Source organism: Acanthaster planci, linkage group LG03 (assembly GCF_054643075.1).
Source record: "Acanthaster planci isolate LZ-2023a linkage group LG03, COTS_SCS, whole genome shotgun sequence".
Classification (NCBI taxonomy): Eukaryota; Metazoa; Echinodermata; class Asteroidea; order Valvatida; family Acanthasteridae; genus Acanthaster; species Acanthaster planci.
The window spans coordinates 6,439,330-6,458,759 of NC_141779.1; the positions used below are offsets into that span (position 1 = coordinate 6,439,330).

General features: G+C 42.1%; 1 protein-coding gene across 3 annotated transcripts in view; it reads right to left on the minus strand.

Moving 5' to 3' along the window:
* The window catches only part of LOC110986601 (uncharacterized), a 51,773-nt gene that overhangs the window by 21,566 nt on the left and 10,777 nt on the right, over positions 1–19,430 (minus strand). For all 3 annotated transcript variants that reach the window (XM_022248601.2, XM_022248592.2, XM_087134383.1), the window contains 2 exons: positions 19,113–19,376; positions 15,662–15,835 (listed from right to left, as the gene is read on the minus strand). In XM_022248601.2, coding sequence (XP_022104293.2) covers positions 15,662–15,835; positions 19,113–19,376 — 438 coding nt within the window. The remainder of the gene's footprint in view (positions 1–15,661; positions 15,836–19,112; positions 19,377–19,430) is intronic.

A 19,430-nucleotide genomic window follows, 5' to 3' on the forward strand; every position in this document is an offset into this window, starting at 1 on the left:
AAATTTGTCACCCTAATACAACCGCTTCTGCTTTCAGTAATTACTTTTCCTCTGTGTGTAAACCTGCTGCTCCAGTTCCCCATAACCCCCGTCCTTGCTCACTTCCAATTCCTTGTCTATCGCTAATTGATGTTTCTGCAAGTGAAATTGCTACTTTGCTCCGCATGCTTCTGTCCAATAAATCCCCAGGACTCGATGGTATTTTACCTACATGGAGTATCCTTCATGAAATTGGTCCAGAAAATTCTCACCCCCTTAGTCTGTTGTTCGGTGCCTCACTGAATGCAGGGTCATTACAAGACATCTGGCAAAGTGCCAATGTAACACCTGTTTTTTTAAAAAGGGCGATAAATCTTTATTCATCAGCTGTAAGCCTGTCGTTCTCACATCTGTGTTATTGTAAAGTACTAGAACGGATTATATCCACTGCCATTTCAGATCATCTAACCACATTTGGGTCTCCTTAACTGCAATCAACAGGGTTTTGTAAACACAGAAGCTGTGTAACCCAGCTAGCCAACATTATGCATTCCTGGTTGTCCACCTTGGATAGACTCCCACGAATTGATGCCGTCTTCCTTGACATGTCTAAGGTGCTCAACACAATACTGCACCATATCCTGCTGGGCAAACTGGCAACAGTGTTCAATCTGCAGGGTAAGCTGCAGCATTGGGTTCGATCATTTTTGACTGGTTGCAGGCAGCGGGTCCTCCTTCAGGATGCTGTGTCTCCTTGGGAGGATGTTACTTCTGGTGTTCCACAAGGTAGTGTTCTGGGGCAATGACATATTCAACTTAGTTTACTCTACTTGTGCCTTATTTGCTGATGATATCTTTCACAAGCCTTTCAATGTCCTGACAACCAGCATGTCCTTCAGACTGATTTGAATAGGTTGCTACCTGGTGTGATTTTAATAATATGACTTTCAACACTGGTAAAACTAAGACAATGCATGTAACTACAAGTGGAAGCCATCAACTCAACCTCCCAGTGTACGTTCTTGAAAACAGTCCTCTCAACACTACCAATACGATCCAATACTTGGGTCTCAAGATAGATGCTAAGCTCAGCTCGGCAGCACACACTGACTCAATAGTGTCAAGAGCCAATTGCCTCTTAGGATTTATAAGAAGCGTTACTTGAGGTTCCTCCCCTAAAGCAATTTTAACCCTGTACAAGTCTTTAGTTCTTTCAATCCTTTGTTATGGAGTGGCATTATGCGGCTACCGTATCCCTGTTGGAACACTTGAGCACAATCCATTAATAAACCACACACAGTAAACGCTATTCCTGGACTCACACCGTCTTCCTAACATGGTGTTGGAAATTAGCCGAATCCCGCATCCTTACCAAACAAGCCCGGCCAAACTCCTGGAAATCCCGAAGAACGGATAAATGAGCATCCATCGGCAGTGCAGACTTATCCTGTCACACAAGGTAGACTGTGACAGTGACCAATAAACTGTGCATTTCTTGCGGGCTTACACCATCATTTGCTGTAGTGCTACATGTATTGCCAGATAGACTGTACCGACTACCGAGCACATGTACATTTACACGTGTACGGCGAGCGCACTCTGACCTCGACACCCTGTGAACTACGGAGGCCTGTAACGGACATATTGCAGTGCATTTTACACGCTCTACATATGAATCATGGCGCACTCGCTCATTCCCCCATTGGCCAAAATGGACATGAAAGGAGACCAGGTCTCCAACTGGCAGTTCTTCAAGGCAAGCTGGTAGAACTATACAGTGGCAACAGAAATCGACAAAAAAGATGCTTCCGTCCAAGTAGCCACCCTACTGACTGTTATGGGGAAGGAGTGCTATGAAGTCTATCAAAATCAAAAGAGCAGAGAAAGTCACCACAGCAAATCCTGACCAGTCTGGGTGCCCATTTCGACCCAAAATGCAATGTGGTGTATGATCCACAATATGGTAGTTGTCAGAAAGCCAAACAAAATCAGGGTATGCTTGGACCCATATGGCCTGAACTAGGCAATCAAGCGCAACAACTATCCTATTCCCACAGTAGAGGAAGTCGCCCCAAGACTGAAGGATGCAAAAATCTTCTCTGTGGTAGATGCAAAGGATGGTTTCCTCCAAGTAATCCTCGATGAGCTGTCTAGTCATCTGGACACCTTACGGGCACTACCGCTGGTTGAGGATGCCCTTCGGCATCTCATCGGCACGGGAAGAGTTCCAGTGCAGGCTCCAGGAGTGTCTGGAAGGCCTGGAGAACATTGCATTCATCACAGATGACATCCTTATATATGGCTCTTGAGAAACAGAGGCAGAGGCTTCTCATGACGCAGCATTCACCGCCCAACTCCAGAGATGTAGGGAGCGGAATCTGAAGCTCAACTCAGCCAAGCTGCGGTACAAGCTGGTCTGGTCACTTACATGGGACACATGTGCAGTGCGAATGGACTTTCACCTGATCCAGAAAAGGGGAGAACCATACTTGACATGCCTCGCCCCACAGACGTCCAGGGAGTGTGGCGACTCATCGGAATGGTGACATACCTGGCCAAATTCCTGCCGAACTGAGCACAGTATGCGAGCCACTCAGACGTCTCACTGACAAAGACGTCATATTTGACTGGCTCCCACATCATGACACAGCTCTGGACAAGATCAAGAAGCTCATGACGGAAGCACCAGAACTGAGCTGCTATGATGTCAAGCAAGATGTCAAAATCAAGTGTAATAGCTCCGAGGTTGGGCTGCCACACATTCAGGATGCTGCCATTACATGTCCATTACTGCCATTTCTCTGAAATCTTAACCCATGGACAAATGTTTAAATTCTATCTAATTTCTACCACTTAAATTGGAGTATGCAGGTGTGTGTAATGTTTCTGTTTGTTTGTCCTCGCTTCCTGTTCCCATGTTGGTTTGTTTGGTTGCTTGAGTTGTTCTCTCCTATACTATGTGCGGGATGACTTCCTTCCGAACAGTAATTAAATTTACTTTTGACTTACCTGACCTGCATAATATAGGCCTTCTAGTTTTGTCCTGTCTTTGCTTCTGAAAGGGAGGGGTGCAAGTGATCATTTTCAGGTTCTCATACCTGTGTGCTCTTCTCATACATCAAGCTTTGTCTCATTCTGATCACATCCCGGCTGTTTTGTGCTTATCTAGTTGCCCTCAACTAATCTTTTTTACGCATATTGCCTGTTTAACTTGGATGTGTGCCTTTATATGTATGATATGTTACAATAGACCATGGGCCAAGTGCCCAAAAGGGCTTCTCTCGTGGCACACCTCATACGCCTTCTTTCTGTTTGCATTTCCTAACAGAAATAAATACAACACGTGACTTACAGGTTGTTCATATTGTCAACTATTGCACTTTAATGAGAAAAAATGTAAACGCAGTCCATTTCACGGTAAATTTCGTACGGAAAGGGCCTAAAAATCTGTGTAGTCTGGCGCAATACCAGAGCATACACTAACGTCTGGTAACCAGTTACAGTTCTCGCGTGACCGACTACCTTGTTTACGTGAATTCAGCTGTGCACTGTAGACTATCACTTGCGGAAAAACACACACGGTTTGTATCGACTACTAGGCGCAGGCAGCTATCTTGTAAGTTGTAGCCGTGGTCCCAAGGACCGGAATGCCACTGATGGAGTAGAAGCTAGGCTTAAAACTACATCCTTAGTCATGGAATCGATGATAAATCTCTATAACCTGCATCTTTTTTTAGTGGTTTTTAGTGCAGCATCGAGGATATGCATAATGGACTCGATCATCAACCCATACATGCCATATGCCTGCCATGCCATGCCTGCATGATGATCTGCCGCGGATGCCGGTACCCACTATACTTGCCATGTGCAGCTGCACCTCTATCGGCATTTATTCAGTTGTTAAAAAAAATCCCACGGTACAAGCTTTGTTACTCAACATCCTGTGACATATTGAATACAGTGTTTGTAAGGTATTTGCGCGAATGTCCGTGTCTCTTTAAAAAAATTCTGTTATGCTGCAATTATGTGCAGCTTTGCTGGGTTAGGCCCTAAATAATTTTGTTGAATGAAGGTGTGCCTTGGTCCTCTCATGGTTATCCCTTGGGAGAAGTTTTTTCAAAGTATGCTGCTCTGCCTGCAGTCTATTAAAGACAGCACAAATAGGTTCTCTGATTCTGAAGTGTCATTAACAGACTATTCTCATTCAATCCAACTTATTCAAATTTTCTCCCTACTTTTTTCACCATGCAGAAACATGCCACAGTTGCATGTAACAAACCCAAGGAACTGTGACACGGACTTGTACCCATCATATCAGACGGCTGAACTTTAATTTCTCAAGTTTAAAAGAAAGAAAACTTGTCACAGCAACTTCAATTGCCACGTGTGCCTCACACTAAACATTATGACGTGTACATTATGTACACATCACCATGATGTTTCAAAGTTGCACTGCAACTGTCTTTTATTTGCTTGGGTTCATCATTCAATGTCATGAATGTAGTTTCAGCTCTTTTTCGATCACTGTAAACCTGGCTCATGAATGAAATAAAGCTATTCTTACATGGTTCAAATGACTTAAAGTCCCAATGCATTATGATGAAAACTACCAATTTGTCATTTTGAACAAATACAGGTACAGTAAAACCATGTTAAAGTACACTGATTTTATTCCATCATTTCTCAAGCAGACGCTTGAATGGAAAGCAGTTGGTTGACATTTATGGTTCTCAGAATGTGTTTACAGGTACTTTAAAGCAGTTACAAAAAGTAAAGTAACATTGTAATTTGTTAAACAACTAAATATTACTTGAGTGACAGCTACTTTCATCCACGGGTCTGGGTCTGTTTATAACATTTGGACAAGTCATTGGATTAAATCCAGCTAAAAGATACGCTCTTATGGCTTCAACACATGTCATCCATTTATGTATTGATTTCTATACAACCTTATCAATTGAAATTATTAGAAAATTATCTGGATGGGTGGCACATGTCACATACTGCATACATCAATTACTGTTTCCTACGTAGTTGGCACTGTAAAACTATCAGAAATTCATTCATAGGAACTTCATAGACAGAAACACATATGTACATGCAACAAAGTGTATTTTCTTGAAGCTAACCCATGGGCATGGATATGATAGTGATCAAACATGTGCTCTCTCCAAAAAAAATTTATCCTTCCACTAACCTCACGTTTGAAGGAACACTACCAGCACAGTACAGTACAGCAGAGTACAGTTGGTTCATTTGTTTCCAAAAATACACATTCTGTGCTATGCTGGCTGCAAAGTATTTTTGCTGAAGAAAAATGTTACAGTTTGTGAAAGGTTTTGATTAACAATGGATAAAGGTTATTAAGTAGTATTTCTACCCATTGTTGTGTATTGTTTTTCCCAAGATAAAGTTGAGCTTTTCAAACTAAATGAAGAATGTATTAAAATACATCACGCCAAATACTGCAAATTAAAACTTTACATTTCTTTCATAATGAATTTTGCGGTTGGATGGTAGAAACGCTCCATGAATTGAGGCTTACTTTTGTGGTTACAAACAACATGTATGTACACATGTACAGGTAAAGTGTCTCGTCTTGCAACAGTATGGGTCCAACCTAAATTTTCTATTTTACAAGATGATGCAATGACCGCACGACATGACCAAGAAACACTGACCAAGCACTTATCTCTGAAGGAAATATAGTTTGTCCCTGAACTTGGTTTACAAACAACCTTGTTATTTTTTCCCCAATAACATCCACATTTCGAAACAGACGCTTTCTAGACTTCTGATAAACTTGCAATTTCTATCACGTCTAAGCTAAATATTCCTAAGTGGTCATAAAAGCAGGCAAAAAGTTTCACTATTTTGAAACCAAAAACATGTTTCTTGAAAACTTTGATTATACCATTAAGTCAAAACATTCTACTCTGTACATTTGTTTTAGCGTGTGGGTCATTAAAATACATGTACATGTCAGAAAAAGACCTGTTACTTTCGGCACAGGTGAAATTAGAATGCAACTATGAATGCAGCATCCACCACAAGTTGCTTGCACAACTAAAGAACAGATTAACAAAAGTGGTTAAATGAAACAACTTCTCCAAAAAATTAAAAAAGGTCTACTATGACATAAGCATGCAAAGGTAAAGAAAAGAAATTTATAAAGTTTCACTGAAGTGAGTTGAGTTGCACCGGTAGTATTCGAAACTCAGAACGTTAACTTTATTCACTATTGGTGAAATCACTCAAATTGTCATCTGAATCAGTGTCAGAGCCACCATCACAACCATCTTCATCATGTTGGGAGGGATCTTGCTTGCGATTTACACAGTTACTGCATCTGCACACATCAGTGCAAAGAATGCCACTTTTCCTACAAGAACACCAAACCCCATCACATCCTGACTTTTTGCAGCTACAGTGCATTAACTCAAGGACAGAATCTGGTGCCGCCGGGAGCTCCATCCAGTCAATGACCAACCGGCCCTCCTCAATCTTCCACCCATGTCCATTAGGGGATGGAATATTAGGCATCTGTTCCAAGCTACGCTTATGGATGAGAGACTGATAGTTAGCGCGCTCAATGTGTTTGACCAGAGTCTCTGTTCGGGGGCATGGCAGACTCAGCGTTTTTGCTGCATAAACACAAGGAGTTGTAACAAGCAGTGTTGACCTTCTTACATGTTGGCACACCATAAAAACAACGAACAAACTCCTCCAGGGAGTCAACCGAGGAAGGAGTCACTTCTGCTCTTTTGCCTAAGTCCATGAATGGATCACATCTTTGATCACTTTGCATGATCAATTTCAGGGCCTTAACCTTTCCTTTTCCATGGAATGAACTAACTGAATCACATCCAGTAAAACAGTGCAAACCTATTAACGAATCACAAACCCTTTGCCCAATGCACCGGCGCACCTTCATTAAGTCAATAGTGCGCTTCTGCGTTTGGCCTGTATGGAAGAAGAGATTGGCATCAATGCTGTGGCCATGGGCAATCCCCAAAATAAATACATCGGTATCAGGGCTGGCTATGGCGACATTTTCTGTACTGTTAGCAGCATGCTTGCTGTGCAGCAACAACCGTGTGTCAGCTTCTTCATGGTTACATTTCAATGAAGTGATTTCAACAGCATCTACTTTATCTCCTGTCATATTTGTGTGCATTTCATGACAAGTCTCACCACGTGTTATGTACATGTGCACATGACGGAACAGCTCTGGGGACTTACACCATGTCACAAAGAGGAACTCGATGAGCCTTTCCTTGTTTTCTCCATGAGCCAGAAATTTTTTCCACTGAGCAGGGATTTTTGATGCCGACCATAAATGGTCATTGACTGTTTCCCACTTGACGTGCCCATAACCCTCTCTCAGCATTTTTTATACTGTCATCAGGATACTGGTCTGTTACAAAGTGAATGCAGGATGAGCCACTATCCACTGCCAACTTGACAAGCTTCTGTAGTATTTGATAAGCTAACAATCCAAAATTAGCCGGCAGACTTCTGACTCTCAGCTGCTGGATCATAGCCATGCCATCTATTATCCATGTAGTTCCCTGAGGTATGGATGTGATGTAAGGTTCTGCTGCCAATGATTCAATGTAATGCATCAGTTTGGCTTTTGGATGCTTCGGAAGAGAGCCATCATGGGAAGCCAATGGAAATGGGTGGGAACCAAGAGAGTAAGTCATCAGATCTTCCAGGTCCAGTTTCCAAACTTGACCAAAGACCAGGAGTCTAGTGAAAAGGTGCCTATCACTCTTCAGTTCAATTTCCTTCCCTTTCACCTTGCTTGTTTTGTTTATGAACTATAGCAGCAAATGTCTTCAACTTCAACGGCTTGATGGCACTGAAGATGTCTACTGCACCTTTCTGCAATCTTACACTGAGGAATGTGTTATCTGCCATTTCACCTTTAGTATTCTGAGAGCAAATCAGATTTAATTTCTGCTGCAGCTGCCACTCCTGATGTTATGTGGAGCAACGCTTCACTCTCAGAAGTGAATGGGTTAATCATTGATTGTACTGTGGCAATCACTGCACTGACGTCTTTCTCGTCTCTGATTTTCTTTGTTTTGTCTAGTTCCTTCCTTTGCCTTGATATGTCACCTTTCCCCGGCATATCTTCACACTGCCTTGCGATTCTTGCTCTATGGTGTGAAGACAGAATCCATCAATGTACAGCTCTTTTGTGGAGTGTGATCCCAATGAGTCCTCCTTTTGTCTTTGAGTCCCGATTGGCAGTTTGCTCTATGGTTTGATCACAAGGCAATGAGCAAAACCATGCTCTTGCTGTCACTGAATAGAAAATTCTCCTCCTATGAAATGCTCGAACACTGACTTGTGTTTGGTTGAGAGTTTGCTCATCTCCATCCAGCAGATTGGCAAATATCTGGAATAGTTTATCCTGTCGAAAGCCATCATCCACGGTATCATCGATCAGACTGCGGATAAATGCAACTGCCAATTACCCTCCCGGGTACCTCAGATGAAAAGCAGCAAGATTTGTGCCATATAAATGTAAGTACACCACATGGTGAATGTTGGCTTCGACTGGTTCTCTGACGCCCATCTGTCATACCCTGCAAGGATGTTGTCAAACTCATCTGAACATACTTGCTCCATGAACGCACCTGATGGATGTGTATTTGCAAGGGACTGGATGGTCTTCAGAGTCTGGTTGACTTCTTTCTCTGGTAGCGTCTCTTCATAGGCCTGCCAGCACAATCTGTGCAACGCCTCAAAGATGATCTTGTGCATTCGCACACTACGACTGCTGTGGTGACCGCTCATACTTGAGTTGACAGACCCCAGACCTATCAGCTCTGACTCCACAGCTACATCTTCTAGACCAGCATCCCTGAAACATTTCCCAAGAAGGCCATAGCTGTATGGAATTCTCCAAGACAGATAACCAGCCTCCGCATAAAGATAGAATTGGTCCAACAAAACTGTTGGGCTTTGGCATATATGGCCTGGTCAAAGACAATGAGCATCACATCCAAACCAAGGCAATCAGCTATCTGTACACTATGAAACAAGACTGTATATGCTGTGGAGTATTCAGCTGGGCTGGCATCGATGACTGGCTGATAGCCTATGTTTGACTGAGGAGGGATGTCAGTGCTGTGGAGTAGGGAGTTGAAACCTGTCCAGGTTAGCAGTAGAGGGCCTCCAACTTCTGGGATCTTGGACAGGATGTAAGCCATGTCAATTTTCCTTGTATTCTCTCTACTTCCAAATGCTTTGATTCTTGTGTTGGAATTTCTTCTCCAAAAGGTTGAGGTCCTTTCTTTTTCTTGCCATGACATTCAGTGATATCAACCAGGGGAGCCAGGAGTGACCTCTGTCTCGTCTTCTTGCTTGAGGAAGTTGAGCTCTCTGCTGAAATGGCGGCAGTTCCGACCTCATTTCACTGGATGACGATACCATTTGTTATGTGTTATTGATTTCCTCCCCAAAATCGTTATTATCCCAAACCAATGTCGTAAAGGTGTCAGGAAGCACATTAGGTGGAAGTTGATGTGGCCCTCAGTCAATTTGCTGCCGGGCAAGTGCTGAGTCATGTTGCAGTACCATGGAATGAGACGTGCAGAGCCCAAGTCCATTCAAAATCTCAATAAGCTGTGCTGAGCCACTGAGGTGGTGGATCGTCATAGCAAGAGCAGTCTGCTTTGGCATCTGCTTTCGGCCTTTTGAAGACAGATACATCACATCTTGTGCTATGCTCAGCATTTTCCTGTGAACATCTGCTGGTTGTTGTACCTGTTCACCTGTGGGCTCCTCAGATGCTCCAGTTACCCAGGCCAGGAAATTATGTAATTCAACTGAAACAATCTTTCAAGCTACATCCAAGTTGAGATCCTCTGCAGAGGGAGGCCATGAAGCCAGTGACGAACTTGACTGAAAGCTATTACAGAGACTCATCGCCGCATGAAAAAGAACTTTTGTGAGGAACAACTTCATCATGAGGTGGTAAAGGGACATGTGGTCTTCCCCTTTCTTCCACTGATTCTGAAGCTTCACTTGAGCTGCTGGCACTTTCCGGTTCCAAAGGCTTCTTCTCCTCCACAATATCCTCAACAGCAAGTTCTTGGGTAAAGACAATATCGCAGTAAGAACAACTCCTGCTTGACTTGAGGAACTGCAGTTGAGGATACGCATTTTGTAACCGCCGCTTCAAGTTGGAGGATCGATATTTTGGACAAGAAATATCTTCCACTCTTTGCACTGTTTTAATATACAGTTGCGTCAACTTCGTCAACCGAAATATATCCTTCTTCTCCAGGATACGAGCCTCAATAATATTTCTACAAAAATCACTGAAAGACAGCTTATAGGATTTCTTGTCTACAGACACTTTTGACGACTTCTTGCTTACCCGAAGGAATTGTGTGTACCTATTATAACACTGCTTATAATAACAGGCCTCTAAAGCTACTAAATCAGCTCCATGGATGTTGACAAGCAAGGCTTCATCCTTCATGATACGCCACCTCCAGGAGCAAACCACCTGTCTTGGTCTCACACTGCACTAGCCGCTGCAGTCTTCTCTTCCTGGACAGTGGGTTTGTCTTCCACTGATCAGAACGACGAATGATACATCTGCAGGGAAGCATGTGTCTCCTGTCAGTGGCAGACACTCCTGCACCTTCGGAACGTAGGAAACGTTTTTCAGCTGTTGGTACATGTAGGTTGTCATCCTTCGTTTGGCCCTGCAGAACTGGCACAAAGAAGATGGGTACTTGATAAAATATTATTTTTTAGCAGCTTGCACAATACATATTGTTTCAAAAATGAGGTTCCATCACTCTCCACAAAACTGATGTCAGGATTCCTGGAGCTGCATACATACATTAAATACAAGTGCTATTATTTACAAGAACATGACTACATTCATGTGAAAATGATTTCCAACAATATGAGCTTTAGATATGAACTGAATGCAGTTGCAAACACGGGAATCGATTTCTACCCGTACATGTACACTTAGAACATAGTGTCAACCTTTTAAAAATACTGGCAACTGTGACTTCAGGCACTGGGTCACAGATTATTTGGTTTTTATTTGGGAGAGCAAAGGACATTTTTGTATGGTTTCATTTAATTCTCCTGATCCATGGCAAACAAAATAGTAATGTACAGTACTTTCTTTCACTAATTTCCAGAAATTGACAACATGTTTTTAGAAAGGTCTTGTAATAAAATACAATTGATTTTTTTCCAAATGTAATTGTTCTCTCCTTTGTAACACATTGAAAAATTTTATGAATTAATTCTTCTAAGCGCTTGAAATTTACACACACACACTTGGCCCACAAGAAAAGCCTGCAAAAGAACGGTCACAGCCTAGACATTTCTCATTTTTTCTTCCTGATATATACTACACTCAAACTGATGTACCAAGTACATACATGTGCTGTACATATTAAACATTTACCTGAACATGTACAAGTGGGTTATGTGCACACCTCTAAGTTGTTTCTTCTCAGCAAACTTGATTCTTTGAACATCTGTGAACCGCTGATACCACTCATGGTGAAAACTGGCACCTGTCATAAAGACAATCTAAAAATCAGGATGTGTAAAGGCACAGTGTTTGTCACTGCTTGTGTAAACCTCCACGTACATGTACTGTACAATGTGCGTAATGACACTTTGTTTCGTAAGCAATTGCGATTAAGTTGTTGCTGATGAGACATTCTTAACGGTGGACTTGTCATCAGTCAAGTTGGCTAACAATGACTGTAGGCCTAGTTGGCATGAGACAAGCAATAGACAGACAGTGAACATGGTGAAAATAAGAAAAACAAAAATAAAGCATTCAATACATGTAACCATACATAAAATGTTGCCAACCAAAAGTACAATCCATCTGCAAAGTGCAACTGCCAGACTGCAACTTCAAGTGAGCTGAACATGCTGAATGACCCTCGGCCTACATGGCCTACGGGCCTTGGCCTACATGTACATGATGAAAGTCGTGATTGCATAAATTTAATGTAAAGTTCTCAATATGCAAAAGGAAAACAACCAACACCTAAGAACATTAAAAACTGAAAGAAGCATATTAGGCAAATCAGTCGTCCTGACCGTGTGTCTACGTAGCGTCGAAGTTGGCCTACCTGTGGTTACTGATGGAAACGTCGTCGCTCGCCACATCAAGACTTGCTTGAAAGTCTTGCACTATTTCAGTGAAATGGCCCTCACAACTCTGCCATCTTTCCACGCAGTGTTAGACTTTATCCCATGACACTTCTGAAAATGGTGTTACCTTGCCAGTAGGGGTGTGCATTAGCGGGTATTTTTAGAACCGGATACCCGTTTTTTGTTAACATCGGGTACCCGGAAAAGAGATCGCCTGATAACAAATGGCATTGCGCGCGACCCGGTGGATTATGTGCCCGAAACACGGTTCTTTTTGGTACATAAGAAGCAAGCAGAACATTGTTCTAAACGTCGGAGTTAATCTCTCCTACCTTTTTATCAAACGAAATTGTTACCTTCAGCTGGCAATTTTTTTTGTGGGTGTATGAAACAGAAATACAAATCTTCACGGGGAACATCAGAAAAGAGAACAGAGCTGCAAACCACGTACATGATATAAGCACCTGCAAACGCTCAAAGGAAATGTCCCGGATGCTTCATGACCACGTACACGCGGAACGCATGTGGTGTGCACAAATGATGAGCGCTGGTCGTGTCACGGGTTAAAAGGCTTGAAGTTTTATGTACAAAAATACCAACGTAACTCGAACAATGCCCACACCATTATATCCACTTATTTTGAAGTTTCTGATTAAAAAAACCGCCACCAAAATGCTTCAAACGGCGTTGAAAGTATCGGAAGTCAATGTATGGGGTTAGGAGTCATTGCAAGTTCATTTCTTTTCAGACGAGGACAGCACGTTGAATAAATCAACGTAGCTGTAACTGTGTAATCCTGGCTTTCAAGACGCTGAAACTACATGTAACCTGATTGCAACGCGGGCCCAACTGTAGTCCCCTTCAGGCAGTCCAATCGCTGACACTGCAGCGGCCACGTGACCGTAAAAAGAACGGTCATGTGACCAAACATAGGGAAGCCCAAGTGAAAAAATAGCAGCGCTTCACGTTGTCAAATGACTAAGCGATACGAAAGTTTTGCCACACGGAGGTACGGACCACGATGAAGTGGTTCAGTTTAATAAATACTTCCCCCTCATAAGACAAAACCCCTTCGGTCTCTTGTTCATATAGGTTTGGTACAATTATTTTCCCAGTTCCGGATTGCGAAAATTATTTAGTAAGACTGCAGCTAATTCGAGTGAAATATGGTCAGAAGTCAACTTTGTGTTCTGGATATACTTCAATTTTTTTTCAAAATCTAAGCTTTTATATTTGGACTCACACATCGATCGACGAAAGTGACGATGACACCTTTCCTAGTTCTGGATCGGTTTAGGGTCGAGACAAAAACGTCTTCACAAATAAAAAGTAACCCTACGAAAAATCCATTTTCAGCCAAAACCATTGAAAAAATTGCTTTTCTAATAAAGAATCTTTTAATTTTGAGAAAATTAGATGAAAAATAAGAATTACAATGAATTAAAAAGGTGGAAATTACGTAAGGTTTTACTCAACTTTTCAACTGTACAGTGAGCTATCAACGCTACCCTCCCCGCGCCGCACAGTTGACGAACCCATTACGTCACATACATTTCTACTGCGCCCGTGTAGTTGAGTTCACAACGACTTTGCATGGTAACGCCGCGCGATCCGAGAGTGGGAGAAAAGCTTGCAGTTTTCGGTAAATTAACAAAAACGGAAACTCTAAATAAGTCATTTTGATTAAGCAGACATTAGATGCAAAGGTTTATATGACTATTCAATTTAAAGAAATATTTAAAATCACACGTGGCGAGTGGCCTATCGCCCGTGAATTTTAGTGGTTTTTTTTGCTCTTGTGAACTAGGAAATTCCAGGACTAGGAAAACGACTTGCCGTACAATGGGCGGAGTGGATAACAAAATTAGCTGCCGATCTCCGAATTCAAGTATCGTGTATGACCGCGGGACCGGGTTTTCATCGGCATGGTGGTTTTCCATGAAGTCTGTCCTTCAGTAAGAAATTTCACAGACATTTTATGCATGAATGTTTGTTCCTAATTTATTTACTTTTTTACGGGTACCCGGCCCGGAAAAATGGAACCGGGTTTTGAAATCGACGGGCGGGTACCCGGCACAGGCCTACTTGCCAGTAACTGAGTTAAGGACATGAATCACACACCAAAATTTTTTACTTTTGTCGTAGTGGCTCTCGTTTGATGATGCCATGCTGAATTTCATGGTCACGCCTGATCCCCAAACGTCAAGTACTATATAATAGAATTTCAAGCTATTCATGGTGACAGACAACTAAGGTGGAAAGCTTGCGGTAGCACCATGCAAGGATACAATCTCTTTGTGAGTCTGTATGGTTCTGAACACAAAGAGATTGTATCCTTGAATGGTGCTACCGTAAGCTTTCCACCTTACTATACAATAATAAACTGTCGGGATGGAGACCAGACTACAATGACCTGAGCCATGTTCAACATTTTTAAAAGATTTTTTGGTGGTTATTTCTTGTTGCTAAACATTAACATGCAGGAAAATTCCATATGAACATCCCCCAATTTGTAGTTCCGATTTTTTAACACCTTGTTATGTGACAATTAGTTAGTCGTAGGAGTTGAGCCCGATCGTGTAAAAAATGTACAGGCTTTGTCTGTTTGGCCCACGGTCTACAAGGTTATTGCTTAACCACTTCCTGCCGGGGAGCCCAGTTTCGGGCAATGTGTGTTTATACACAAAGCCGGCGCGCCCGGTTTCGGACAAAAGAGCTGGTCTGTGTAACCAAGAACTGCACTCGGAACAAAGGACCTGCTACTGGGAATTACCATCATTTTTCGACTTCCATTTTTTGAAGGTAATCCAGCACTGTTTTGAAACAGTATACCACTGTTTTGGGCATAGTGCGCCCGTAAATTAGCACCGCGGAAAAAAGGGCTCCAGGGCCCCATTGATAAGCGACACAGCATCACTGCTCACTAATCCAGCCGCGTATGAAAAGATGCTACTGGCATTCACCGGAACAAAGGAAATTATGCAACACCACACAATTCTGGGCTCCCTTTTACAGGGCTGCAGGCCTAGGTTGAATACTCGGGCATCAATAAAGGTTGCCTGACAGATTAGAATAGCCACCAGAGAGTCGTTTGTGTGGGTATAAATGTCCAGTAAATGAACAGATAAATTTCTGAAGAATTTTGAAAACAGAAAATCTTAAAAAGGTCCCGCCATCACATCCCGCTCAAGAGAAATCCACCCGGCAGGTCGTGGTTAATGTTATCACCTGTCAAAATCTGCCTCTGGTCAGATAAACCTAAACTTTTATGTAAGCAGATAGTAAGTGGGAGTATTCTACCAGCGTAAAAAAACCCACCACTGCTGGTGAGATCTTAAGTGTGCGTACATAGCATGACCATATATTTGCCTTGTTTGCAGTATATAATCAACCCAAGTCAGACACAAGGTGTGTGCTTAACAAGAAGAAACTGAATTCTTCCCTGGTGGAATATACAGGTACCCCCCTCTTACATGTACGCTGCACTGTACATGTACACATTTACAGTACAGCATCATACCAGATATATGTGTAAAGCTGACTGGCCTGGTAGCTTGGATAGGTAAAGATGGTGCACTAGTTTTGCAGAAGTCACTGGGTTTCATAAGGTGTGGTGTTGGGCCATGACCTCCCATATCTTGGTATACCACCTTGCCAGGAGAAAGTGCAGATTGCTGATGCTCTCGTGCCATATCTAGACAAACAGTGAAATGAAGATACCGGTAGAACCTGGAGATTAACAACCTCAGGTGAATCTTTCCTTTTAACTACAGGAGAAACTAACCCAGCTCATAAATATACAGACTGAACTTTCAGCTAACCACCCAGAGAAAAGAAAATAAGGGTCATTCCATAAATGGAAGGCAAGATATCTGACTCAGCATTAAAAATCTCTTTAGGGCCGGCGACCATTTAGACCCAGTTTGAAAATGTATAATGCCTTCCCAGTATTCAGGCTACTCCAGGCCGGTATCAGGCCTGTCTGCACATCTGCATTTCAAAGTCCCTGATGAAAGGCTTCCCCCACCATGCTTCCACAGATGAATAGGGGTCTAAGCGGATTAGTGTAAACATTGTATAGTGCTGAAGGATTAAAAACCACAAGCTGGTTCCTTCTGGGATAGATTACATGTGCCAGTCCTTGCAAACAATACACCCCAGGATGGAGAAGTTCGAGATCAATAACCAGTCTAGCATCCCAGGCTGGTAGCCAGGCCGGTATGAAAGGGGTTTTTGCAACAGGGCGAGCTTACCGGGAGGGCCCTTTTCAAACCAGGTCTAAATGGTCGCCGGCCCTTAATTCTGGCAGCTAAAATAATAATATGCCCTTTTCTTGTTACTGGTTGTCTACAAGTATGGTACCAGGTACTATTATGTTTAGAGAATACACAATTAAAAATCCCATTTATGTATACTTGATCGATTAGATGAAAAATGTTGCTAGGAAGAAGTAAAATCATGAAAATTACTGGTATAATTACATACCTGCCAACATTGAAAAGTAAAAAATCTGCACATGTAGGAACCTATAGCAAAATAAGCAGCCGCACAAGAGAAGCTACATGTATCTACAAACATCCATGCACATGTATGTACATGTACAGTGTATGTGTTAAAAAACTTCCATTTTGACACAGCCAATAGTACCCTCTTTTCTCTTCCCTCTTTTCTTCTGCAAATAGGCCTAGCACCTTTGTTTCCCGAGTTTTCTATCCCCCTTTTCATGGAAATTGGTAGGCCCTACTTTCCCATTTTCAGCAGTCTGAAAACTTGGAAATCTAGGCAGTTCTGCATGATAAAATCAGAATGTTTGGCAGGTACGCAAATTTGCAAGCAAGTGCACACTATCACTAAACTTGTAACTACAATTATGACAATGTTTATATCAGCTCCTCTGTATACTACAAGATCAAAGGGAAACTAGCACTCCTATACAAGGTATATGCCCAAAAGGAGACTCATGAACTATAGCAATGAAAGATGCAAATTTGACAATTTCTGTTTTTCATTTATGATAAACAATAGGTTCCAAGCATTCTACGGACACTGGTAAATGTGAATGCATTTCTCTGGTTATGATCACTAAAGTTCTTCAATTCAGTCTTAAAAATGGCAAATAAAAATGTCTTGGGACAGCTTGTGGAATAAGTCACTGTACCAAGTGTTAGCTCGGACTGAGCATCATGCAGTTAGATACTATTGTCAATAAAGTGATTTTGTTACTCAGTATTTTTTATTCAGTGTTTCATTAACCCCTCCGCGCCGGGACGCAGCAAGACACGCCATAAAAATCTAGATCCTCAGCCCGCTTTTTGCTATTATTCTCGGCCCACGCTCGAGCAAACACGGTGAAAGAAGGCAGACCCTGGCTCTTGTATATATGGTAATTGGCCTTTGTGTGTAGCCCAGAAATGGAAAGACCGAATTTGCATCACAATCACCAGCTTCACAATAGTCCCCACTTTCAAAAGAGGCAACGGGAATGTGGAAGCATGAGTAGAGCCGCGTACCACCGAACAATCAGCCTTTTCACCGTGTAATTCAAAGCGTGCAGAGCACGCAGGGCCACATACCGAGAATTTGCGGTTTGGCCGGCAGCCTTCGTGACCAAGCAAGACTGGAATTCTTGGAGTTGGCTTTCAGAAAGAAATTCCTGTCATCAAAGGGTTAACCACTTGCCACTGGGAAATCTGGTTTCGGGCACCGTGTGTTTATACGTGTGGCCAGGGTCTCCAAAATTGAACAAAGGGAACTAGGCCTTGTAACAAAAGACCAGACTCGGAACAAAAGACCTGGCTGCTAGGCATCTCAATAGTGGAGATAATCCAGCCTAGTTTTGAAACAGTATACCATGGTTTGGGGCATTTAGTGCAAGCGGATTACCACTGGGGACAAAAGCGTTCCACCACCACAGCGTTGAGCCACACAACACTGCTGCATGCTAATCTGGCCCCTATTGAAAAGAGGTCAGCAGCGCACTGTACCAGATTCATGAACAAAAGAATGTTACATAACACCGCACACAATCTGTGCTCTTTTCACAAGGCTGCAGGCCTGGCTGAAATACTCGGGCGTCAATAGATTTTGTCTGTCAGACTAGAGTGGCCACCAGACAGTAATTCATGTGGGTGTAAGCGTCCATTTATTGAAATGATGAATTTCTGAAGAATTTTGAGAACTGAAAATCTTGAAAAAGTCCTGATTATGTGCACTGCATTTTTCAAACCACCAGGCAGCAAGTGGTTGAGTGAAAGTCCAGTGGATTTAGAGAGGACAGACTGAAAATTCATGTTTATGGGATGGTTCAACTATTAACTAAGAGACAAGTGTTTGTAGCAGAACATTTACCGTTTACCGAAGCTACCATACATGTACTGTACTTATGCCTAAAATAGTGCCATGAAGAATGCATTTCGAAACAGAAAGTGTATAGTTCACTTGTATGGTGTATTTTTTTCAAGTCCATTTTTACAAATTCAATTTTTATAAACTTTCACTATTACTAGACTAAGACATATACATGTATTTTTCCAGTTTGTTTTAACAAGATTTTTTCAGAAACGTTTATTTAGGGTAAAAATACATTTTATAAGACACATTTCTTTGAGTTATTATTTATGCACCAAAAAGACCTTGCTCAGCTTTACTCAAATTCAGGCCTTATAGTTATGATCAATCAGAGTTTCATAATTGTCAAAAAGCAATATCATCAATAAACATCAAGTGCATCGTAGGCTTTGAGGGCTTGTACTCTTTCAGTCTCTTATGGCCATGCTTTGTCTTTGGGAGTTTCCCTTTCTTTTGTGGGAATACCCAGTTATAAATACATTATAAAAATAAATGTGACTACCAGTACATGTACATGTATGTCAATACATATGAAACACTTTTGTCACTAAATCATGACTGATTAAAAGCCAGCACAGCAAATACTGAAAATGAAAGAGTGAAGGTCATAAATTGACACTTACTATTTACTACTTCTGCAAGATCCAAGCGGTAGCACATCTTGAGTGCCTTTGACAGAATTCCATATGCATCCTCTTTGTTGGACAAAGTATGCCGCCACTTGAAGAGTACTTCTGCGGCTTTGCCCTCTGTGGAATGTTGGTCTAGATCTATGGCTTGTAGTGTGTGGTGACCAAGCCCAAGAAATGACCCAAGCTTTCGCCATTCAGATGCCAAATGTGAACTCAGTTGAACAAGTTCATCATCAGGAAGGCTGCCTTGATTCTCTGTCAAGAACAGACAGCGGAGTTATTTGTTTTATATTGGCTCCCCAATACTTC